The sequence below is a fragment of the Lepisma saccharinum genome, chromosome 30 (assembly GCF_977018435.1).
Source record: "Lepisma saccharinum chromosome 30, izLepSacc3.1, whole genome shotgun sequence".
In the NCBI taxonomy this organism is placed as follows: Eukaryota; Metazoa; Arthropoda; class Insecta; order Zygentoma; family Lepismatidae; genus Lepisma; species Lepisma saccharinum.
Genome location: NC_139258.1, coordinates 39907411 through 39933294, shown reverse-complemented (window position 1 = coordinate 39933294; position 25884 = coordinate 39907411). Strand labels below are relative to the sequence as shown.

Below are 25884 nucleotides of genomic sequence, written 5' to 3'. Positions count from 1 at the left end.
CTAATGAATAGTCGAAACCAATTGATGTGTCAGTTTCTTGGTTGACAGAAAGATCTACCTAATATTAAGGGCGTTCGGAAATGAATTGGACAAGCGTTATATAATCCACATTTGTTATATTTTACCTGCAATACAAATATGTACATTACCAGTAATCTTCCACTGACTGAATGCACCGCTCCCATTTATCAGGAAGTTTCCTGGTGGCTGCAGAGTACCACTCTCTTGGAGTAGAGTTGCACCACTCACAGACAGCGGTCTGGAATTCTTCATTAGATTGAAAGTTTCGACCACGCAATTCGTCCTTCATTTTGTCGAACAGTGCATAATCCGAGGGGGATAAATCCGGTGAATACGCAGGATTTGGGAGCACCGTAATCCCATTGTTGCCAATGCCTCCTGTGTTTGGCGTATGCGGCTTCGCATTGTCATGGTGAAGAATTACCCCGAGAGCCCATTTTCCTTGCCGCCTCTGCTGAATTCTGCGTCGCAGCTTCCGTAGAGTTTCACAGTAGCTGTCGCTGTTTACAGTTTGGGTAGTGGGAAGCAAGTCCACCAGCAAAATTCCATCTTCATCCCAGAAAACTGTACCCATTTGCTTCTTGGGAGTGAGAGTCGGTCGAGGATTTTTGGAGCTTGGACTTCCAGTGTGTTTCAATTCCACGGATTGCCTTTTTTTCTCTGGAGTTTCCAAGAGGAACCAAGATTCGTTGCCAGTCACCAGTCTTTAAAAAAAATGTTCTCTGTCTTGTTTGTAACGGCGCAACAATTCTCTGCACATGTCCACTCGCTGTTGTTTCTGCTGATCCGTCAGATCGCGAGGCATCCACTGAGCACAAATTTTCCTCATTTGTAGATCCTCATGAATGATTGCATGCAGAGTTGCTCACCCAAAACCAGTTTCACGTTGCAGTTGTTCAATTGTTACACGTCGATCTCCCATAATCAAGTTGGAAACACTTTGGATTGCTGCTGGGGTACGCGTTGACCTTGGACGACCACTGAGGACACCTTTGTCCACACTTTCGTTTCCTCTTTTGAAAATTTGAAACACTGTACTCGGTGAAAGCGCTGACCCACCACAAACGGCCACAAGTCGGCGATAAATTTCGGATGCCGAATCACCCTCTTTAAACAGGAACCACGAAGTCCACCTCTGACCACGAGAATCACCTTCCATTTCGTAGCTGGTCCACGTATTCACTCACACCCGTTCACGTTATGAGTCAGCAATTCTCTGGTAGTGGTGCTAGCAGACCCATCTTGTGATGGAATGTAGAACTATGTCCGACCGTTAGCAAAACAAAGTTCGCTCGACAGATGTTATTTGCAACAATGCAGTGTTGCCAGTCCAATTCATTCCCGAACAACCAAGTACAAGCTGTACTAAGCTAATCTCCACCTGAGTGTGTCGTTTCAAACAGTCAAAAGTAAAAATAAAAAGTATGCAAATATTAAAATGTGTGTGTGTTTGTGTGTGTGTGTGTGTGTGTGTGTGTATTTGTATACACATACAGAGTAAGTGTTCCTTAATTTTAGAAAATATTCCCGATTTTCTGTATAGTTATCTATTTCCAAAACTATTTTTTAGGAGTAAGAATCAACCCTAAGAAAATCAGCCTTATGCCATGATCGTGTATCGTATATTGTATGTCTGCCTCTCTGTCCCTCCATCCTCCTTATCAATTATCGATATTTCAAAAATAACAAAAGTTACTGAACTGGTAGACCTAACAAATAAGAGCTCAAGCCGCCATAAATAAACTCGATCAATCCGTCTGTCTGGAAGTGAGAGGCAACAACTGCTCTTGAGTGACCTATCAATATCTCGACAAGAAGGAAAACTTGCAGAAGTAAAATTTTCTGTTATTTAAGCGTTAGGCAATAGTAAAAATGAAATATTTCGATTGACCCTCAAGTCTCTCTATGACAATATAAGAACTTAATGTCAAAAATCGATGACTTTTTAATGTTGCAATATCTTCGAAATTACTGAAGTTAAACCATTTTATCAGTTTCGGACGGCATAGATGCTCCCTATGGATACGCCATTGACTTGGACTGATTTTGTGTTCGCTGTCTACCTCGAAACAGGCATTAAGGAATTGGTAGGGAAAACAAACTACTTAAAACGACTGAACAAAAAATCGTTATGGGTAGTAAAATCTGTGCCTAAACCAAACATCTTGAAAAAAATGTACATTGGGTCATGCTTTTACGTATTTTGTAGCTAAAACACAATTACAACAGACAATTTTTAACTTCCTGCGAAATTGGCATGTCCAAGCAACTCGCATAGGTGTTGAATGAACCTACGTTGGCCTTGCAAGAAATGCTGGAAGAGCATGAATCACGCGCTCTGATGTTCAAGTCCACCACACGGCCCTGTGAAGCCGAGCAGAAGCTTACAAACTACGCGTTGTTTCTTGGTCTTTGGGGAAGGAAGGGAAAGTGACAAGGGAGATGGGGGTGGAGAATTCAAGTGTCTGCCTGCAGTGTTTTCTTGCTGTTACTTTCGTGGTTCTTTACTTTTCCCTTATGTATTCAATTATTGATTAAATTACATTTTATCTATTGAGGATTTTTTGCAAAAATATATGCACCTCTTAACACTGCACTAATTTCTTCATTTGTTAGAAATATACACCCTTTCAAGAAGAAAAAAATCTGTATTAAATAAAACATATAAACAGCTTCCATTTCTTACGTAGCAACAAATTAACAAAGTTCCATTCGTTTCGATCAAAGTTCTATCTCCCTTCCCGCTCGTTTCTCTCTCACACACATAAATATACCCACTTACATTTATGTATGAGGCTTGGATCTCAAAGAGCTGGTATTATGAAAATTATTATGAGAATGAGACTGGATGCTAATTCTTTTGTCAGAAAAGGTCTAAATTGAGTGAGAAATAGTTCCAACTTAAACTATTGTCATTCTATAACTAATACTACGTATATATGATTTTATTTTATTTTTGTTATTTAACGTCGCTTTTCTTCCACTTTTGGTTAATCGCGACGATAAGGATCACTGGCTTACACAGGATTTGGGGGGGGGGGGGCGGGGGCAGAACTTGTGAACTTGGAAGGTGCATAGATGCGTCCAGTGGCGCAAGAACATTTTCGTCCTCCATATATATACTCTATGTGATCAAAAGTATCCGGACACACCGCGATGCGTGTGTTTATCATAGAGGGCGACACAGTACTGCCATCTACCGCGTGGAACACATAGTCAGCGAACTTAGTAGTCTGCAGACAATGTGAAACAGCAGTATGGGATGGTCTGAGGAACTCACAGACATTCAACGTGGTCAGTTGGTTGGGTGCCACTTGTGTAGGAAGTCTGTGTGTGAGATTTCCACCCTCCTAAACATCCCTCTGTCCACTGTTTCAAATATTATAGTGAAGGGATGTGTACAAACCAAAAGCGTGCAGGCCAACGTCCCATGTTGACCTCCAGAGACCATCGAGTGTTGATCTACTCCAAGCACCATTATTGTTTGGCGCAAGATGCGGCAACTTGTTTCCATGGCCGAGCAGCTGCCCATAAGTCAAACATCACACAGGTAAATGCCAAACACCGCCTCGTGTGGTGCAAGGAGCGTCGAGACTGGACCATAGAACAGTGGAAAACGTTGTGTGGAGTGATGAATCACAGTGCACAATGTGGCGATCAGATGGTAGGGTGTGGGTGTGGCGAATGCCTGGTGAAAGACATCTACCAGCCTGTATAGTGTCGACAGTGAACTTTGGAGGTGGCGGGGTGACAGTGTGGTCATGTTTCTCCTGGAGGGGGCTTGGCCCCCTTCTTGCTTTACATGGCAATATCACGGCACAAGCTTAAGTTGATATTTTAACAGCTTTCATGCTGCCTACCGCTGAAGACCAGTTCGGGGATGACCATTGTGTCTTTCAACACAACTGAGCACCCGTCCATACTGCAGGCCTTTTGGGGTAGTGGTTTGACGACAACAACGTTCCACTAATGGACTGGCCTGCGCAGAGTCCTGATTTGAATCCCATAGAACATCTCTGGGATGTTTTGGAATGCCGACGTCGTACTAGACCACACCGATTCACATCAGCACCTCTTCTCATTTTGGTGCTCTGCGAGGAATGGGCTGCCATTCCTCAGGAAACATTCCGTCACCTGATTGAAAGTATGCCTGTGAGAGTGAACGCTGTCATCAAGGCTAAGGGTGGGCCAACACCGCATTAACTGCCAGTGTTCCCGACGGAGTGTTGCCCAAACTTGTACTTTATTTTCAGGTGGGTGTCCGGATACTTCTGATCACATAGAGTATATATAAACCAGGTGTTTCATAAATAATTGAGGGGTTACAAAAATTTATTGCAAGTGAATTGAACTTATGTTAATGAAACAAATCCAGAACGAACGAGGAACTCAAACAGTTATTTTTAACATCTACAAATGTTCCATGTATGCACGACGGGTGACACGGCACGCATCAACACGATAGTCTAGTTCTTGCCACACTCGCATCAACATCGGCCTTTCGATAGTGTCTATCGCTGATACGTTCCCTTAGGACTGCGATACATTAGGACGATTATACGTTCCCTTAGGACTGCGATATCACGCGGCATCAGTGAGACGAATACCCTGTCTTTGATGAAACCCCACAAAAAGAAGTCACACGGTGTAAGGTCTGGTGATCTTGGAGGACAAAACATTGCACAAAACACTGTGTGTGATGTGAATGATTTGAGTGTCGCCTAGCGGCAGAAATGTGAAGTCTCAGCTTAACAAAACATACACGCACTCGTTCGGGACTGGTTTCATTAAATTAAGTTCAATAGTTTACTTGCAATGATTTATTGTAACCCCTCAATTATTTATGAAACACACGGCATATATATTGGAGCATGGAGAATTCTATTTTAGAAGAGCATACACGGATTTCCTTTTTCTTAATCGAAAGTTTACATAAGTAAAGACATTTTATTTCTTATTTTGTAGAATTTATGGTTATTTTAAAAACAGATAATTCCGAAACATATAACGCAGTAGACCTCGTTTTGGGCTTATTTTGAATGTGATCGAACAGAAAATCAGAAGTTTGTCATTTGAAAGTAGTGAAGAAGCAAGTAGTACAGCAAAGATAATTCCACGCCCGAAAATGAGGTATAGTGAGGTACACAGTGTTGCCAACCTCTTACTCGAAAAAATAACCAAGGTTTTTCTTTTTCGGTCTAACCTAACCTCAAACAAGGAGCTGGCAACCTTGCTTGAGGCTTTTCTCGCAGTGTTGCCAGCTGGGGCTCGGTGGGGCTCAGTGCCAACCTCTTACTCGAAAAGTTACCAAGGTTTTTATTTCTTGGGCTAATCTAACCTAACGCGAGGAGCTGGCAATCTTGCTTGAGGCTTTTCTCGCAGTGTTGCCAGCTGGGGCTCGGTGGGGCTCGCAGTGTTGCCAACCTCTTACTCGAAAAAATGACCAAGGTTTTTATCTTGGTCTAACCTAACCTCAAGCAAGGAGCTGGCAATACTGCTTGAGGCTTGTCTTGCAGTGTTGCCAATATTTTACTCGAAAAGTTACCAAGGTTTTTATTTTGGTCTAACCTAACCTAAGGCAAGGAGCTGGCAATCTTGCTTGAGGCTTGAGGCTTGCTTTAATTAATTGCATAAATCAAGGTTGCCAACCTACTGGTATTTCTACCATGGTTTTTTTACAAAAAAAAGAGAGAGGGGGAAGAGTTAAACAACCGACAATGCTGCCAACACCTATCTATAGTTTTTCTTACTTGATAAGGGTTTAGCCAATTTATACACTGGCGTAACATACACACACTGTGCAATAGAGCCGGCAACAAATATATACTGCCGTAAAAGAGAGATGGCAACACAGTGCGTGTGTGCGTGTATAATATGTAGCATTATTAACTAGAGTGTGTTGGCAACCTACCTGCAATTAAAAAAAAACTAGAGACGTCAATGTTGCCGTAAGATAAAGAGGGAGACTAAGCTGGCAACAGTGGTGAGCGAATATGCCTTATTTCCAAGTTCTGGGCGTCAATGTATATCGGGATTTTTGTAAAAATCTTATCGCGGGAACGATGTGCTGCACATGCATATGCGCGCACCTGTATTGTGACGCAAACAAACAAATAAATAATTGTTGTTTTTTAGGATTCCTGGCCCCTAACCCCGCCAGGGTGCGTGGTGCCCAACCCAAAAAGGTTCTAACGGCTGCGACTCTAGATAGTCGCACCTCTGTAGGGTTTCACGTGTTTTTTTTTGTATGGTAGTGGTGGTGTCGGCAATAGTGGGTGGGTTAATTGTTGTCGTAATATTTTGGTTATTTGGCAAAATACTGCTAGTAACTAGAGGAGTTAGCGTGGGAACGTGAGGCGGCGGCATCTAATTATCTCCTTCGCCATTATCCCCACCGGAAGGTCTACTCCACCCAGTTACGGCCAGTTTTTTTTGTGCGGGTGACCTCGGTGGGAATAATGGCGGCGGAGACAATCAGATATTATCGCCTCACGTTCCCACGCTCATCATGATTTGGATCGCTGCCTTTGGAGCTTTCTGCGTCACTGGCGTGCCCAGCAGCGAAACCAACACAATATCACCGGAAGGTCTACTCCACCCAGTTGCGGCCAGTTTTTTTGCTATTCTTCGCACATCAGTTGCAGTCGAGTATTGCTACTGGGTAGTCGCATAAAAGTGTACGCTATACCAAGTGTAAATATCAAGTGTAATAGAAGCCGAATTAGTTTGGTCTGTCAGGTGAGTACCATATCAGCATAAGTTATACGCACACAAGTTGCTTGACTAGCTATAAAACTAAAATTTACGCAGTAAGGCTAATCGAAACTGGGTCTACAGTGGGATCCGAACCACTTCCACTGGGTATCGAACTTGGAGTTTACAATTATACAAGTGTACAGGGGAAATTTTATTTTTTTTGAATTTGTTGATACTCTCGATTGGATTTTGTTGTTTTAAGTCTATTTTATGCATAGTAAGGCTAATCGAAACTGAGCCTACAGCGAGATCCGAACCACCTCTGCAGGATATCGAACTTTGAGTTTAAAATTATACAAGTGTACAGGGGAAACTCTATTTTTTGAATTTGTTGATACTCTGGATTGGATTTTGTTGTTTTTTAAATCTATTTTATGCACAGTAAGGCTAATCGGGACTGGACCTACAGTTTCAAGAACTACTTGTGCGGGTATCGAAGCCGAGATTACAAGGCTATTGCAGTGCTATCGCAGAGGCTGTTGGAAGTACTGATTGATTTGATGTTTTAAGTCTATTTTATGCACAGTAAGGCTAATCGGGACTGGACCTACAGTTTCAAGAACTACTTGTGCGGGTATCGAAGCCGAGATTTTTTGATTATAATGCTACCGCTGCGCCATCGCAAAGGCTAGTAGAAGTACATAGTTATTCGAATCTTATTTATTTAGACTTACAGTCTAAAAAAATATCATGGTATTATTATTTCTGCAATTATTTGCAATCTTGGCCAGAGAGAGGAGAAGAGGAAAAAAAAATAATATTTTTGTTTCAATATCGAACCTATATTTTAAATTTATACATGTGTGTATGCGTGCAGGGAGTATTTTTTTTTGATCGGGTGGGTTGTAAGGTGAGTGAACATGTAGGAAAAATACTGGTATATTAATTGATTGATTGATTGATTTAGTTTATTTTATTTTGCGTTTTGTGCCTCTTGGCTAATTTGCGAAGATGGGGGTGAATGATGAAATTGATGAATGGATATTTACAAACAACCAAACCCAAACGGGATTCGAACCCGGGACCCTTGGCATCGCAGCACGATGTCCTAACCACTCGGCCACAGGGTCGGACAAGTACTGGTATATGCATAGACCAAAGTTACATGGTTCTAGGCCCCATAGGAGCCGAGAAAATCAATGTCTTGGAAAATGTCTTAAGACAAATATCTTAATCTTTAAGAAAGTCGACTTCCGGTCTGTCAAGATGTTACTTCCGGTCTGTCAAGAAAATTTTCTTAAGACAAAAATCTTAAGATGTTTTCCAAGACATTGATTTTCTCGGCTCCTAATTGAGCTAGGATGATGATTTTAGGTTTGTTGGATAGGATTTGACGAGAACTATTCGACTGGCAAATAAAATCAATTCCACCCCCTCAAGTTTCGGAAATACAGACAATTTTTTTATTTTTTGAGAAACTTGATTTGCTGGCTTAGTTTTTACCCTATTTCGAAAATTTTAATAGTATTCGATACAAAATTAGAAGTACTCTACAACCTAATGGAGGGATGATGACTAGTGCCTGCTGTTTTTGAGTTATTTTGGATTAAAATTTCAAGATGTAATTTCTAAGATGTTTTGTAATTTATAAACTATGGGTTGTAGGAAAACGATTCTTGCTCTATCTGCTATTGCCCGACAAATACTATAAACACAAATAAATTTTTTAAAAAAATAAAGATCGAAAATAATTTTGTTTTCTGAAAATAAAAAATATGTGTATGGAAAAAAATACGATTGTGTAATTTTTTTATGATGTATGTTTGCATATAAAAATAAGTATACCTGAAAGTTTTAGAATTTCAAAATAACTATATATATATTTGCTATTATATCAGCCAAAACAAAAAAAATATATATAAACAAGTATATTTTCATAGTTTCACACCTCTACTAGATTGGTAGAAAAATATACTAGTGGGCAATAAAATCTGAAGAAAATTCGTGTCTAGCGAAAGTAAGCTAAATAAAATTACACATACATACAATATTTATTGTGTTTTTTTCCATCTACAATCATATTTTTCTTATATATTTTTTTATATTTTTTTATAGAGTTGATTAAAACACATATTTGAGGAAGACAACGCTTCCCATATATAAATAAACATACCCCGAAAAAATGCCCTCTATGAAAAGTTGCCCTGTGTGCAAAAAAACTATATTAAGCAAAAATTTTGCAAGACATTGTCGCACCTGCGTGCCAGACAAGCATTTGGCTGCCACTGAACTGTGTTCCGGATGCAATAAACATATTACGATTGCGTATGCCAAGAAACATAAGCTTACTTGTCTAAGCAAAAATACATCTGGGGCACAGCCTTCGACCTCCACCAAGAGAGAGGCAGAAGCAGCCACCATCAATGCACCACCCGCCAAACGTGTCAAGCATGTGGCGAAAGCGAACCAGTCTGCTTTCCAGCATTTGTTAGAAGACTTTCCTTTTACTTCGGAGGACTCATGCGACGTGCGTAGCTTTTTGGAGAACGTGCAAGCCCAAATTATTTCCATTCTCGGCGATGCGCTTGCAACGCACTCTACCAAATTCTACGCATCGCTTTGTTGCTGGTACAAGAAGCCGTCTGATGAAATTTACAGCTTCTGCCACAACACCAAGGCGAAGACGCTGCATTTGGCGGATGTCGACAACCTCGAGGACATCTACAACAAGTTTGTCGAGGAGCTGCTGGCAAAGCAAGAAGAACATGAAGCTAAGGGCTCGGGGGGTTCGCTGTGTGGTGAGCCTCACGAGCTGCGCGTCAAACTTTCCAAGTTTGTGCCTCTCTCCGCCTCCAGCTACGTCCGCTTACCAAAAGCAATTGCGGCAAAGACGGCCGTCCTGAACATCCAAAATAAAGATAACAAGTGCTTCGTATGGTGTGTGCTTGCGGCGTTGCACCCTGTTCACTGGAAAAACCATCCACACCGAGTTAACCACTACCTACCCTATGAGCCAGAGCTGGAAGATGCCATTGCTGGGATTGACTACCCGGTGGAGGTCTCGGACATTCGCAAGTTCGAGGCCCGTACACACAACCCTCGGTTGGCCATCAACGTTTATGGCCTCACCGACAAAAATGTGGTGTACCCCATCCGGGTGAGCGACATAGACAACAATGATGCTCGAGAAATCCATCTCCTACTCATCAAGAACGAGACCCATCACCACTACACTCTTATTCGCTCCCTCTCTAGACTTGTGTCGAGTCAAAAAAGCAAGCATCATGGTAGCATAGAAGTTTGTCGAAAGTGTCTGATCACTTTTGACAACCAACAACAAAAACACCAGAGCTTACAAGAAGAAAACATCGCTGCCGAGAAGCTTGCTAACCACAAGCTCTACTGCAATGCCAACGAGCCGGGGGTGGCAGTCTTACCCAAACCTGGCACCGTGGAGCGTTTCCACATGCACGGTGCCATGGTGGAGCACCCCGCTATCATCATCGCGGATTTCGAGGCCTTCCTCAAACCCCTGTCCACTTGCGATCCCGATCCTGAAGTTTCTTCCACCACCCCTTACCAACTCCACGAGGCATCTAGTTTCGCATATGTTGTGGTGCGACGAGATCAACACATCGCCCCCGAGCCCTACGTGTACCGTGGTCCCGACGCAGCCAAACACTTCCTCGAGAGGATGGTTGTCGAGGCCATCGAGATAAGGAGGGTACTGTTGACCCCCAAGCCTATGCTCCCACTGTCCCCCAACGATCAACGAAGACATGACGAGGCCATCGCTTGCCCTGTCTGCGTCGAGGAGTACACCGCCAACAACCGTAAAGTCCATCACCACGATCACTTTAACGGTAGGTACGTTGGTCCTTGGTGCAACAGATGTAACCTTAAGGCCCAGGACCCGCACTTTATCCCTGTGTTTTTTCACAATGGCTCGGGATACGACTTCCACCACCTGATCAAGCATCTTGGGTACGACAACGCAAGAATCAATGTCCTGGCACAAAACGAGGAGCGTTACATCAGTGTGAGCAAACAAGTGCCGATCCCAGCATCCGACTCTACCGTCGAGCTTCGCTTCCTCGACTCCCTGAGGTTCCTCCCGGCAAGCCTCGATGCTCTCGCAGGGAAGCTTAGCGACGAGCAAATACTCATCACCTCTGCAAATTTTCCGAACTTGGACGTCGGTCTCTTCAGGCGTAAGGGGGTCTACCCCTACGAATACGTCACCGACTCTACCAAGTTTGCGGAGACGTTGCTACCTCCCCAGGCGAACTTCTACAGTCAGCTACGAGGCTCGGGCATCACCGACGAAGAATATCACCACGCCCAGTCCATGTGGTGCGAGCTGGGTTGTCGAACTCTCGGAGACTACCACGACGCCTACCTCAAACTTGATGTGACGCTCCTCGCCGACGTGTTCCAGACGTTCCGTGCAACCGCAATGAAGATTTACCAGCTGGATCCCGCCTACTTCTATAGTCTCCCCGGACTGGCGTGGTCAGCCATGTTTCTGGTAACGAAAATCAAGCTTGAGCTTCTTTTGGACGTGGACATGGTGCTGTTTGTGGAACGCGCTATCCGGGGTGGAATGGTCCAGGTGTCGCAACGGCACGCGCACGCCAACAACCATCACATGGCTACTAGCTACGACTCCACCCAACCGTCGAGCTACATCATGCACACGGATGTGAATAACTTGTACGGGCACTCCATGATGCAGCCACTCCCCTTTAGAGGGTTCGAGTGGGCTGATCCTTCCAACTTCGACGTTGAAGGTTTTGACGATTCGGAACATGGGTTCTTCGCCGAGGTGGACCTTGAGTTCTCCAAGAACGTGCAGGATTCGTTCTGCGATCTTCCCCCTGCACCCGAGTTCAAGTGTCCACCCGATTGCAACCAGAAGAAGCTCGTCATGGATTTCGAACCCAAAAAGAATTACGTCCTTCACTACCAGAATCTCCGGTGGTTGATGCAGCAAGGGGTCACAGTCCACGCAGTTCACCGTATCCTCAAGTTCGAGCATTCTCCGTGGTTGCGTCCATATATTGAAGTTAACACTGAACACCGCACCGCAGCCACGTCCGAGCTTGATAAGGATTTCTTCAAGCTCATGAATAATGCGGTGTTTGGCAAGACCATGGAGAATGTACGGAATCGCGTGGACATAAAATTGGTGACGAGGAAAGAGCGATGTCGTCAGCTTGTCGCGAGTCCATTGTTCAAGTCTCGAACAATCTATAACGAGCAGCTGGCTCTGATTCACATGAGGCAAGGTGTGGTGAAACTCACCAAGCCCATCTACGTTGGAGCCACGGTTCTGGATCTGAGCAAGCTCCACATGTTCGAGACATACTACGACATATTACGTCCACACTACGGCCACAACATCTCGCTTCTCTACACGGACACGGACAGCTTGGTGTACCACGTTCACACAGCCGACGCATACGGGGATATAGCCACAGTTCCATCTTTGGTTAACCTCTTTGACACGTCAGGCTATCCCCAACCGAACCAGAGCGGTATCCTGGCCCGCAACAAGAAGGTGCCTGGCAAACTCAAAGATGAGAAGGACGGAGATGTGATTCTCGAGTTTGCAGGTCTTCGCGCCAAGGCCTATACCATCAAAGCCGAGGGTAGCGTTACCAAGAAGGCCAAGGGTGTCGGCAGACAGGTGGTTCGGGAGCATCTCACATTCGAGGACTTCGTGGATTGCCTCAAGACCAGGTCGTCGGTTCTAAGAGCAGAACAGCGCATCCAGAGCGTCGACCATGTGTTGACCACCAACAAAGTGAGGAAGATTGCCCTGGATCCCAACGACGACAAGAGGTGTGTTCTCCAATGTGGAATCCACACACTGCCGTGGGGGCACTATCGCTTAGCAGAAAGCAAAACCTGCAACATATGCCCATCTTCAACAGAAGATTCATAAAACAAAAACAAAAAAAAACAAAAAAAATCATTTTGTTAGTTATTACAAAAAAAAACACTGACTGTCATTACAAAAAAAACTTTGACCGTATTTTAAATAACCAGCATACCTATGAATCTCTTTGGTTTCCGAAAACAAACCAACATGGAGACTGTACACCGCGCGACGACAGATCATGAATTTCTACCTTCCATGTTAACTAAACTCAACGGTCTACTGATTGTTCACCTTAATAGCATTTGGACGAAATTGGATGACGATGTAGGCAAGATGTTTTATGTCTTTAACAACAATTTACATTTTTACAAAATTCCGATCGATGGAAAACTTCAAATTACCGTGAATCCGGAAAACGTAGGCGAAATCAAAATATCTACCGGCAAGAACATTTTTCGAATCAAGCACGACAAGATGCTTTCTAACATTACGTACGATGTTTCTGCAGGAGATTGTTTATACGTGGAACTCCTAGGAGATTACGACAAACTTATTCCTCTCTTCGTAGAATTACGAATCGTCTATCCTATTATAAATAACCGTTAACCAAAATGCCTAACGATATTTTCGGCAACACCAAGCGTGTAGACCACGCAGAAGAGATTCTCATGTTGGACGTCCGAATTAAAAAGTTGAGGAGCGATTTGATTGCTTTGCAGGAGACCTTAAACAAAAGTTTAGAGTCCGAGATCGCTACGCTCCAAACGCAATGTCTCGACCCCATTCTGAAAATCGATTCCGAACTGAAAACGCTCATAAAAAATTATGTCGACGTACCTTCTTACGACAACGTTCAAAATATACAGTTGAGCGTGGATAAGCTTCAAAATGATTTGGCCAAATTGCAGCAATTTCAATCGAAAAATGAAGATTTGGAAAAATTGAAACTCGAAATCGAAGAACGAACTTCGGCAATCGAAAAGAATTTCTCTGAACTTCAAACCGTCGTGAAGGATATTGATGTAGAACGCTTGCATGTTGTTGTTTCCAAATTACAAGAAGAATTCGCCAGCACGTTGGAAGAAATTAAATCCAAGTTACAGACTTTGGAAGATACCATGACGAACCTACCATCGTCAGACGAACTGCAAGTCATCGGCAAAAGCGTCGCGAACATAAAAATTCAATTGGAGGCTTATCAAGATTTCGAACACATTCAAACCACCATCGCTACGCTTCAGGCATCTCTGGAGTTGATCAACGAAGAAATTAAAAATATTCACGCTGAAGCAAACGCGTTGACGAGCATACAAGACACGTTGAGCACGGTTCAGCAGAAGATCGAATATTTAGAAAATTTGAACGTCGAATCAAACCTTGCTCATTTTCATCACGTACTGGACAACATACAGAATGACTTGGAATCGTTACGGACGAGCGTACCTTCGAGCGAAGATTTGGAAAAATTGAAAACGGCGGTGACGGCACTATCCGATTCGAGCGACATCAAAAGTTCATTGAGCGATCTCGAGAGTAGGGTGGCCAATCTCCCCACCTCAAAAGAATTACACGCTTTGAAAAGGAGCATATCACGTATGCTGAAACGACTAGAAACGGAAACGGCGAACGTGGAACAGATTCGAGACGAACTTGCTTCGCTGGTGTCGACGCTGCCCACTTCGCAGAGCGTCGCCGACCTTCACACGCAGTTTACCGAGATGCGAAGCATCGTGAACGATCTCACCGAGAAAAGTTCGAAATTGAATCAAGTCGAGAACCTTCAGAGTATCGTCGTCAACATCAGAGATCAAGTTGGAGTGTTGGAATCCACGCAGGAATCGACGCTGGCCTCTTTCGGTGCCAAATTACAAGAACTCAACGAAAACTTCAAGCAGTTGAACGTGGAAGTGAAAATCAAGCCGTCATTTTCTACAGTAACGGATACCATCGTCGAACATTTGTTGCCCGTACAAAATACACTGGGACAGCTTCACAGCAACCTTGTTAGCGTCGATACTAAATTCGCTAAACTGCATTCTCTGCAAGCCATCGAAATCAACAGCGTACCCAATCAACAGAGAATCTCCACGTTCGTCGAAGGTAACAAACTGTACATGTTACATCCTTATCATCCGTACTACAAGTTTCTCCTCGATGGCACGATTCAGATAAATGAATTTTCGTACTGGTCTCACGGCAGAAAAGCTAGCGTTCCCACCATGACCTTGATATCGAATCGTGGTGTCCAGAAAGCAGGAAACATTCCTCTGGCACGTTGGAACGAAACGCGCAACATATATGAAATACACGAAGACGAAGATCTTACCGTTTTTGACGTGAGTGCCGGCGATAAGCTGATCGTTCAAAACACGAGCGAAGTGCCACCCTCTTTGAATCCCATCACGCTGGTGCTTCTCTTCAAACGTAATCTCTAAAAATGTCTAGGCAAGCCATCGTCGAAGAATTGCATAAACCTGCACGTCGCAACTACGAACGTTTGGCGGTGGTAACCAAGGGAATCGATGACCTCTGGCAAAGTGACCTCGTGGAGATGAGTAGCGGCAATTTGAAAAATGTGCATAAATTGAACAAGGGCAACAAGTACCTCCTCACCGTCATAGACACGTTTTCGAAATTCGCATGGGCTCTACCTTTGAAAGCCAAAACGGGGACATGCGTCACGGAAGCATTCAAGACAATTTTTCGCGAAAGCGACAGACGGCCTCGGTTTTTGCAAACGGACAGGGGGAAGGAATTTTACAATGCCGTATTCCAAAAGTTTATTCAAAAACATGACATTCGACATTATTCGACCTTCAGTCACATCAAAGCCAGCATCGTGGAAAGATTTAATCGAACCTTGAAAACACACATGTGGAAACGATTCACGCTTCGAGGAAATTACAAATGGGTCGACATACTGCCGGAACTCGTCGACACCTATAATAATACGGTACACAGAACGATAGGCATGAAGCCAGCTGACGTTACGAAATCTGACGAGCAGCGTTTAATTTCTACAGTTTACTGTCCAAAGTACACTCCCACGACTACCAAAAAATCAAAATTCAAAATTGGAGACCAGGTGAGGATCAGCAAATTCAAACGCACCTTCGAGAAGGGATTCACAAAAAATTGGAGCACGGAACTTTTTACGGTGGTTCGAGTTTTACCCGGAAACCGACACACGTATATAATAAAAGATAGTAGCGGCGAGATTTTGAAAGGAAGATTTTACGAAGAGGAACTCTCTAAAACAAAACATCCCGACACGTACCTCATCGAGAAAGTATTGCGTAGGAAAGGCGACAAACTGTTTGTCAAATGGCTGGGACTTCCGGAAAAAAGTTGGATCGACGCGAACGAAGTGATCTTGTGAGTACGTGGAACGTGGTGAAGCGTCTACCGGATTCGGAAAGTCAAACGAAAAAAAAGAACGGTGAGTTGCTTCCCGACAGCATCCGCTGTCTGATCGTAGGTCCTTCAGAGTGTGGGAAAACAACACTGCTCGTGGACAATTTTCTCCTCGCACCGAATTGGTTAGATTGGAAGAACAGGCACCTCTACGTATTTTCGAAAAGTCTCGAACAAGCGAAATACCAGCAACTGATAAAACTGTACGATGGTCTGGACATTGCAACGTTCTCTTCGGAAATAAAACCACTCCACGATTGTCGTGAAAATTCAGTCGTTGTGTTCGACGATGTCATCCTGGAAAATCAAAATGAAATTCGCAATTTTTTCACGCAAGGTCGTCACAAAGGAATAGATTGCTTCTTCCTAGCTCAAACGTTTTCCAAAATTCCAAAACAGTTAGTACGCGACAACGCTAATTTCATATGTTTGTTTCGTCAAGATCACACCAACCTCAAGCACGCGTACGATGACTACGTAGGCGGAGACATGAACTACAATCAATTTTCGGAACGCTGCTGCTCCCACTGTTGGAACAGTGACGATTTCGGATTCGCGACGATCGACATGACGAGAAAACCTAACGAGGGAAAATACAGAAACAAAATCAACGACTTTCTAAACGTTGCAACGTTGTGAGAAACGATGAGTATAAATAACGCTATGACGAAACGAAAAATCGAAGACGAAAATCTCAAGCTTCGCGATTACCTCGCGAAACGCTTCAAAGGTTGGAAATCCGAGAATCGCGGATTCTACGAAGAGAAGAAACGTCAAGATCAACCTGTGATCGACGCCATCGGCGATCTAGGTAAAGAAGTTAAAGGTGTCACGGAACAAAATAAAAATTTGATCAACGAACTCGTACCACTTGCAGCTAAAAATTACACCGTACCCACGCCCATTTCGAGCATTCCTTCGACGCCGTTCGAACTAAGAGACGTACCGCCACGACGTCGAGCCATAGGTAGCACGTCGTCGTCTTTGGATAAGATCGAGTTGGGACCTTTGGCACGAGACTACCTGAGCACGGCGAAATTCGACAAGGATGAAGTTTTCGGATTGTATCCGAGCATGGAGAGCAACGAAGGCGACGGTGTGGTTTGGAAGATTGGAAAATCGAAAGTTACCTTCGAAGGCAACGACATTAAAGTTAATTTAGGCGAGAAGGATAGTTGGAACAGGTATCCGGGTACGGTGGGACTGTGGGAACTCGTTGCCAAAAAGCAGCCGAAAGATTACACCGACGAAGATTACCAGAGTTACAAGGAAATTTTGATCATGACGGATGCCTTATACCAAAACAACGACGCCTCGCAGAATAGGGTCAAATCCAGCAGCGGCGAGAAGTACAGAAATCTCATCAAGCCGATATGGAACCAGGTGAAAACAGGCAGCGGCGTCAAACTCTACAACACCCTGCCCAAAGAATTCGTTTGGGTGGACGACGTGCGCAAGCTCATAGACAGGTTGTTGGTTATTGCAGGAGAGGAGACTGCAGGCAATCGTAATTTCTACAACGAGAAGGTAGGAATTGTGGACATGATCAGCACAAAACTTTCCAACTTCATCGTGAACGACGACAAGGGCATAGGTTACCTCATTAAAATTATCAACACGCTGCCTCCGAGATTCTGGAACATGGCCGAAGGAAAGGGACTCGTGAACGACATCATCAACAAGTTACCTTTCGAGATGCATTTACCCGGCTACCAGTACTGCGGACCAGGTACCAAACTCGAGAAAAGATTGAAGAGAGGAGACAGGGGTGTGAATCCGTTGGACGCCGCATGCAAAGATCACGACATCGCTTACAACACCACTCGCACCGAACTGGATGCACGTCACGAAGCAGACAGAAAGTTAGAGCACGCAGCTTTCGAAAGATTCGTCAGCAGAGACGCTTCGCTGGGAGAAAGAGTTGCAGCACTGGGCACCACCATCGCCATGAACACAAAACAAAAACTTGGGTGGGGTATATAAATAACATACAGTAAAAAAAAAAAAAACACATCATGTCTGGTATAACCGTCTTGCCACACGAACTGTTGTGTAAAATTTTTAAACACGCAGTAAACGGAGATGTTAATAAACTTTTAATCATAGCGAGATCAACGCCGGAATTTCGCATCCCTTGTGAAATGGCTGTTAAGGATTATCTTCGGGAGATCAGTGGCATGAGGTGCGGTGATCTCGACACTCTTCTTTCGGCTGCAGGGGAAAAATTAAACGAGAGGATGGACGAACTGCACGAGGCGAGGCAGGGAAGAAGACAATACACGGATGATTGGCGTAGATCTAAACAAGAGACGGAAGATATTATCACGCACATCATCGTGTTTTCCGAAGCACGAACTTTTTTCCTCTGTCGAAAACTTGATATATAAATAACACACACACTGAAAATTTCTCTTCAATATGACGACTGAAAAAATGAGTGACTTTCAAGCATTAAAACAAATGCTAAATTTGTCAGTAGAGTATGTAAAAATTCAGGAATTAGAAGTGGACAAACCTTACACGATAACTTCCGGTTCAATTGTTTCTACCCAGTATGGTCCCAAGGCGCGTTTGTTGCTCAACGCACAATACAGTCTATTTTTACCAGATCGATACGCTAACATGTTATCCGACGAGAAGCTAGCTATTTTAATCGAGAACAAAACTCAAATCGTGTACAAGGGTACAAAAGAACTTCTTGGTAAGAAAACAAAGCACGTAATAGAATTTGTGTAACAGCTCTGCGCGAAGTATATCCTTGAAAAAAAAAATTACACGGAACAAAAAAATCTCAGAACATTTATATATAAATAACATACCGAAAAAAATTACACAAAACAAAAAAAATCTCAAAACATATATATAAATAACATACCGTGAAGATAACATATAGAGCATCAACATGAAGCCCAAAGGTGTCGTGTACCAGATACCATACTCCAATCTGAAAAATCTAGGTACCCTCGATGGTTTACTCACCAAAAAACAACGCGAGAAGAAACGTTCTTGCTTGATGAAAGGACACGGAATGAAATTACTTCTCAGCACACCTCAATTGAGACGCTTGCAGCGTTCGCGGAAACAGCAAAAAATCGGAGGTTTCATATTCAGCATCCCAGCCATCCTGGCAGCATTGGGGGCTGTTGGAAGTTTGGCCGGCGGAAGTGCCGCCATCGCGAAAACCGTCATCGACTCGAAGAAGAACAAAGCCGAGTTGGAAGAACAGAAACGTCACAACCTGGCTATGGAGAAGAAGGGGAAAGGTATAACCAAAAAACAAAAAAGCAACCTCGATGCTTTGAAGAAATATAAAAAAAAGAAGAAGCCCTGTCCAACTTCGATATTGAATCTCTGATCGAACTGTTGGGAATAAAAAACTTCAGGGGTGTTTTCATGTCCGATTCTCTACCCTCTGCTGTGAAGAAAAAGGAGTATGGCGTGGTCAACCTGGACAGTTACAAAAATCCTGGTACACATTGGATATGCTACCTCAAAATTGACGATAACAATGCATTTGTTTTCGATTCGTTCGGTGGCACACCACCTGCCAGGTTGGTGAAGTATCTCAGTGTTGCCAACCTCTACTACAATGACAAACGCATCCAGGGTTTCACCGATGTTAACTGCGGCCACCTATGCCTTTCTGTTCTCGCATACATGTCTAAAATAAATAACCCGTCGGTGGAACATTTTCAGAAAGCATTGTGGAATCTTAAATACGATGGGCGTGTTCCATCTCACGAGCGAATCTTCAATCTTGAAACTCACGCTGCACGACGACATCGTCTATCCTAAATCCGTGGCTCTGCGTGCATTCTACAGCATGTACCTCATACCTAACGTCACGCAGCACAACAACAAAATTAGCGTCGGAAGCAAACACATTGTCGTCACGCCAGGTCAATACAATCTTTCCACTTTGCAAGCTCAGTTACCCAAAGGCACGTACCTTTCTCAAAATTCGGTCACGCACAGAGTGGAAATCGTATCGGCAACGGAGACCGTGGACCTGGGCACCATAGGAGAACTTCTAGGTTTCGAGAACAACACCAAACTCGAAGCTGGCATCAAGCACACGGCAGTCAATATTCCTAAATTTCTAGCCATCGAAACTCTGAACGTTCACTGCAACGTGGCGAAAGGCATGATCACGAAATCCTCGGACGGGGAGCTGCTGGGAAGTCACAAGCAGACAGGAATCATAGCTACGTTCAAACCCAGTTCCGAATTCATGGAACCGATCATCTACACACCCTCTTCGCCGATCTATTTTCCAGTATGCCGCAACCGCATAGACGACATAGAGTTGGTGGTGACAAACGAGAAAGGAGACGTGGTGGATTTCGCAGGTGCCACTACGACGGCCATCGTGGAGATCAACGTATAATAAATAACACACATAGTGAAAATGGAGCAAATCGAAAGTTACGAATTGCAATCTTTCCCTCCCAACCGTCGCACGTTCGCCAATCTCAACGAAGCAAACAGGGAGATCGAATACGACGTGGACGTAGGCGATGGGTTCGTTCATCCTCACAGAGCGGACCTCTACCTTCAATTCGACGTGGTGAAGAAGGAAAACGGAGATGCGTTTCCGCCCAATGCAAATTTGATACTCGTGGACAACTTCGTGCCTCACCTGTTCTCGCAGGTGGAGGTGAGGAAACACAACACCGTCATAGACAGAATAGATTATCCAGGCATCACGTCGACGGCAGTGGGAACATTGAAATTATCCAAAACAGACGCAGCATACTACCAGGCGGGAGGATTCGAAGCGGGGACCAAAATATCGACTAAAAGTCACACGGTGCTTTTTCCCATGCGTCTGCTGCCGGGATTCTTCTCGGACTACAAGGAGATCATGTGGAAGGGAGGATTGCGCGTCACGTTTCGAAGAGCGGCCAACGACAACGACGCACTGATGCGATACACCAACTTGAACGCCGACGGCACGCCGATAGCCAACACATTACCTGAAGCGGCCAAGTGCGTCATCCGGAGCATGGAATTGAGAATGCCGATCGTAGAATACGAAACAAACTACGCCCTCAAGTACAAAGCGGAGATCTTGAAGAGTCCGCAGGTACCGATTCACTTTCACGGTTACCAGTGCGTGCAGAAGATGGCGTCGGGAAGTCACATGGAATTCGACGTGACGACGCAGTTCAACAACATACAGTTCGACATGCCAGATTTCGTCGTCGTGCTCTTTCAGACCGGGCGCGATAACAACCAGGAAAAAAATTCCAGCATGTTCGACGACTGCAAGATCAAGAATGTTTATCTGAAGAATGGCAGAAACGAAGTGTTCCCGCGCGAGAATTACAACCTCGACATGACCAAAGACGATTACCTCAAACTTTACGAAGCTTACACCTCTTTCAAACGCGTGACCGAGGGAAGCATGGACATGTACTACACGCCCAGCGAATTCAAAACCCGCAGACCCATGTTCGTCATCAATACCACGAAGAGGAAGCAGGTGGTGGTCAACGATCGAACCAACATCAAGGTCGTCTGCGAGTTCCACGACGCGCTGCCCGAGGACACCGTATGCAGCGTTATCCTGATTGCAGAGAAGTCCTTCGTCCACGACGTGAAGAACGAGAGGGTCACAGAGCAGTTTTAACAAGTTTTTTACATTTTTTTCTTGCACAATAAGAAATTTTTGTACTAGCACAATCAGTTTCAATGGCACAATACGAAAATTTCACTAGTTCAGATCAGTTACAAATGTCTATTTCATTAGTTATCAGTTACAATATCTTTTTTGCACTATAGCACGAGAGACAATCAGAAAATTTGCACAAAAAAAATTTGTTGTTGTTTTTTTTTACACGAGAAAATTAACAATAAAATTCTTTTTTATCGTTTCAGATGCTGTCGAAACATCAAAAACACATACACACACACTAGAAAAAAAGCATGCAACTTTATTTGTAACACACACACATACATTATCCATCTTCATCAAAAAATATTATAATAAACATAATTATTTTTATCTATATCTCACAATAAAACTCTATATCCAAAAATATTACAACATCAAAATAACACTAGAGTCGTTAGTACACGTTGCATGCATTACGGAGGTCCTCTGTAGGGTTTCATGGAAGTTTGGGGGGAAAAAAAAAAACACGTGAAACCCTACAGAGGTGCGACTATCTAGAGTCGCAGCCGTTAGAACCTTTTTGGGTTGGGCACCACGCACCCTGGCGGGGTTAGGGGCCAGGAATCCTAAAAAACAACAATTATTTATTTGTTTGTTTGCGTCACAATACAGGTGCGCGCATATGCATGTGCAGCACATCGTTCCCGCGATAAGATTTTTACAAAAATCCCGATATACATTGACGCCCAGAACTTGGAAATAAGGCATATTCGCTCACCACTGTTGCCAGCTTAGTCTCCCTCTTTATCTTACGGCAACATTGACGTCTCTAGTTTTTTTTTAATTGCAGGTAGGTTGCCAACACACTCTAGTTAATAATGCTACATATTATACACGCACACACGCACTGTGTTGCCATCTCTCTTTTACGGCAGTATATATTTGTTGCCGGCTCTATTGCACAGTGTGTGTATGTTACGCCAGTGTATAAATTGGCTAAACCCTTATCAAGTAAGAAAAACTATAGGTAGGTGTTGGCAGCATTGTCGGTTGTTTAACTCTTCCCCCTCTCTCTTTTTTTTGTAAAAAAACCATGGTAGAAATACCAGTAGGTTGGCAACCTTGATTTATGCAATTAATTAAAGCAAGCCTCAAGCCTCAAGCAAGATTGCCAGCTCCTTGCCTTAGGTTAGGTTAGACCAAAATAAAAACCTTGGTAACTTTTCGAGTAAAATATTGGCAACACTGCAAGACAAGCCTCAAGCAGTATTGCCAGCTCCTTGCTTGAGGTTAGGTTAGACCAAGATAAAAACCTTGGTCATTTTTTCGAGTAAGAGGTTGGCAACACTGCGAGCCCCACCGAGCCCCAGCTGGCAACACTGCGAGAAAAGCCTCAAGCAAGATTGCCAGCTCCTCGCGTTAGGTTAGATTAGCCCAAGAAATAAAAACCTTGGTAACTTTTCGAGTAAGAGGTTGGCACTGAGCCCCACCGAGCCCCAGCTGGCAACACTGCGAGAAAAGCCTCAAGCAAGGTTGCCAGCTCCTTGTTTGAGGTTAGGTTAGACCGAAAAAGAAAAACCTTGGTTATTTTTTCGAGTAAGAGGTTGGCAACACTGTGTACCTCACTATACCTCATTTTCGGGCGTGGAATTCTCTTTGCTGTACTACTGAAGCATATATCGCATCTGTCCATTTTAATGTAAAGTGCGATTTGAAGGGGGGATAGGAGGAATTTTCCCCTCCCCCCGTTTTGAACCATCTAATATATATTTATGAATAACACATCTCAACCATGGAATATTTCCAACCCACTTGTAAACTATATCGTACTTATGATACTCCAGTTGAATTCAATTAAGTTTATGGCATCATAGCTACATACAAAAATTTCGTTACGCAATTTATGGCGACTGTGTACAGTGGCGCCAATTTATATGTGCCCGTGAAGCCAGAGATCACCAAATAGTTTATGTGATTTTTGGTGAATTTATAATTCAATTGTTTGAGCTAACCCAATGCTTTTGAAACGTTGGCGCCTTAGCTGTCACTCTTTAGTGCGAATCTAGCCTTTACTGAGATTAAATATTTGCTTGGATCATACAATTCATCCCCGTAAATCAATTTATTTTATTTTTATGACATATGAGCTACAATTACCATTTTAAACCTGTGTTTTAAAAGATATTCAAACACAAAAGTTGTTATCGGTGGTCATTTATAGTTTTGTTTCCGACTTCATTACTGCCTCCATTTGATTTATTTTATTTTCTAAAAGTTTCGAGAGGGTGTAGCCCCTTCACCCTCCCTCTTCGTACGCCAGTGATAAGGATGAGTGATGTTATGATGAAATTGGTGAAGGAACACTCACAAAGAACAACAATGCCCATGCCAGAAACCCATGGCGTGTCACGGAGGTCGTTTCTTTGTATGTTGTGAGGAAGAACTGAAACATGGAAAAGGAAATAAACGAGAAAGTGACTATCTCAGAGCCGCGACTAGAAAGGAGGACGCTCAATGCCAAAAAAATTGGAATAAATTTACAGATCTCAACAAAATACATTTCTATATTAAAATGTGTCAATTTCAATAGGTAATGTTATGCAAAATATTCCTTTTCGCAATCGAAAGAAAAGCCAAAATTAGAGTCATAATAGTTACAAGATAGCTGAATATGGCTACTTCGCCAATTTCTAGAGGTTACGGCACAAATGGTCAAATAAAAGTACGTATTACAAATACGTAGAAACGTAAAAATCCAGGTGTAAGTACATTTTATGGCTTTTGCGTGACGTTTGAAACACTACATATTAGGTTTGTCACTTAATTGTAAAAAGAACGCTTTGTAACAACATCGCAACACACACAACGACATGCGGGCTAGCGAGCATTTCAGGATCTAGGTGTCCCATTTCTTTTTCCGGTGGCTGTACGTACCTATTTGATAGACTTTGTCCATATGCCTCGCCAATATCGACCTGAATTTTTTAATGTTACGATTTCAGCGAAGTTTATCGGTAGAATCTTATCCACGAAAAAGAATGCCATAAAACTTTCAATACTGCTAATATTTTATTTCTTAATATTACAATTATTATTTTATGCGTATTTCAGAGAGTTGCAACCCCACCAAAAACGCCCTTGATTTTAGCGTGTCACACATTAAACAAACTTCGTAATATATATATATATATATATATATATATATATATATATCAATGCAAGATAAATGAAAATCTATTATTTACACTACAACACAGTTGGCCGTAATTTAAACAGAGAAAACACAAAATATATATTTTCCATATTAATATAAAGGCATCCCCGATGGCGCAGTGGTAGCGTTGTCGCATTGTGATCAAGGGGTCCCGGGTTCGATACCCAGTGCAGGCACATAATGGTTGAGATCCGAATTTAAACTATAGGTGCAGTCCCGATTACCCTTATTGTGCATAAAGTCGACTTAAACACCAACTCAATCCAATCCAACTCATATTCATTAAAAAATATTAAAAATGTGCATGTCACAATGAATTGGCATGTACCAGTTTCTGCACGGTGACGTCATGCTCAAACGGAGAAGAAACTGTACAGTCACCTCCAATAAAAAATGGGACACCTAGATCCTGAAATGTTGGCTTCCCTGCAAGGCGTTATGTGTGTTGCCTAACTATAAGGTGATAAGAGGATTTTAATAGCAAATTTTCAATGTCAATTACTACTACCGCCGTGGAGTTAGGCAACACACGTAACGCCTTGCAAGGATCTAGATGTCCCACTGCTTGTGCGGTACGTTCATGCCGTCTCGGTTGCCTGGAAGTACCCAAATACGCAAATTCCCTAACTTTTGGAACATTGTTGTAGTTTAGCATAGTACTGGTCTCCCTGCTGCAGTAATATAGATGTGGAAATATTTTCTCATATTGGTATGTAGTATTTTTTTAAGTTCTGAGATTATTATGTTCCATAAAATAGTGTAGACACTTTTATTTCTGCAAATATTACATGACAATGAACTTAAAATACAAGAAAGACCTTGTATGAACGTTGGAATTTTCATTGTCTGCAGTTTATGTGTATTTTGTAGCATATTTTTTCTCCACCTCTTCAGGGCCTTCCTGATGGGGCAGTGGTAGCGTCGTCGCATTGTAATCAAGGGGTCCCGGGTTCGATACCCGGTGGAGGCACATAATGGTTCGGATCCTATTTTGAAGTCCAGCCCTGATTAGCCTTACTGTGCATAAAGTGGACTTAA

At 43.2% G+C, this 25884-nt stretch overlaps 2 protein-coding genes across 3 annotated transcripts in view; one reads left to right on the top strand and one right to left on the bottom strand.

Moving 5' to 3' along the window:
- LOC145982028 (glutamate receptor ionotropic, NMDA 3A-like) overlaps positions 1-25884 on the bottom strand; it is an 84982-nt gene that overhangs the window by 29527 nt on the left and 29571 nt on the right. The window lies entirely within an intron of this gene.
- On the top strand, positions 6671-25526 carry LOC145981708 (uncharacterized). The gene is made up of 3 exons (XM_083115110.1): positions 6671-6759; positions 8833-10333; positions 25494-25526. Exons 2-3 carry the CDS (start codon positions 8900-8902, stop codon positions 25524-25526), a joined length of 1467 nt encoding a protein of 488 aa, XP_082971236.1. The 5' UTR covers positions 6671-6759; positions 8833-8899.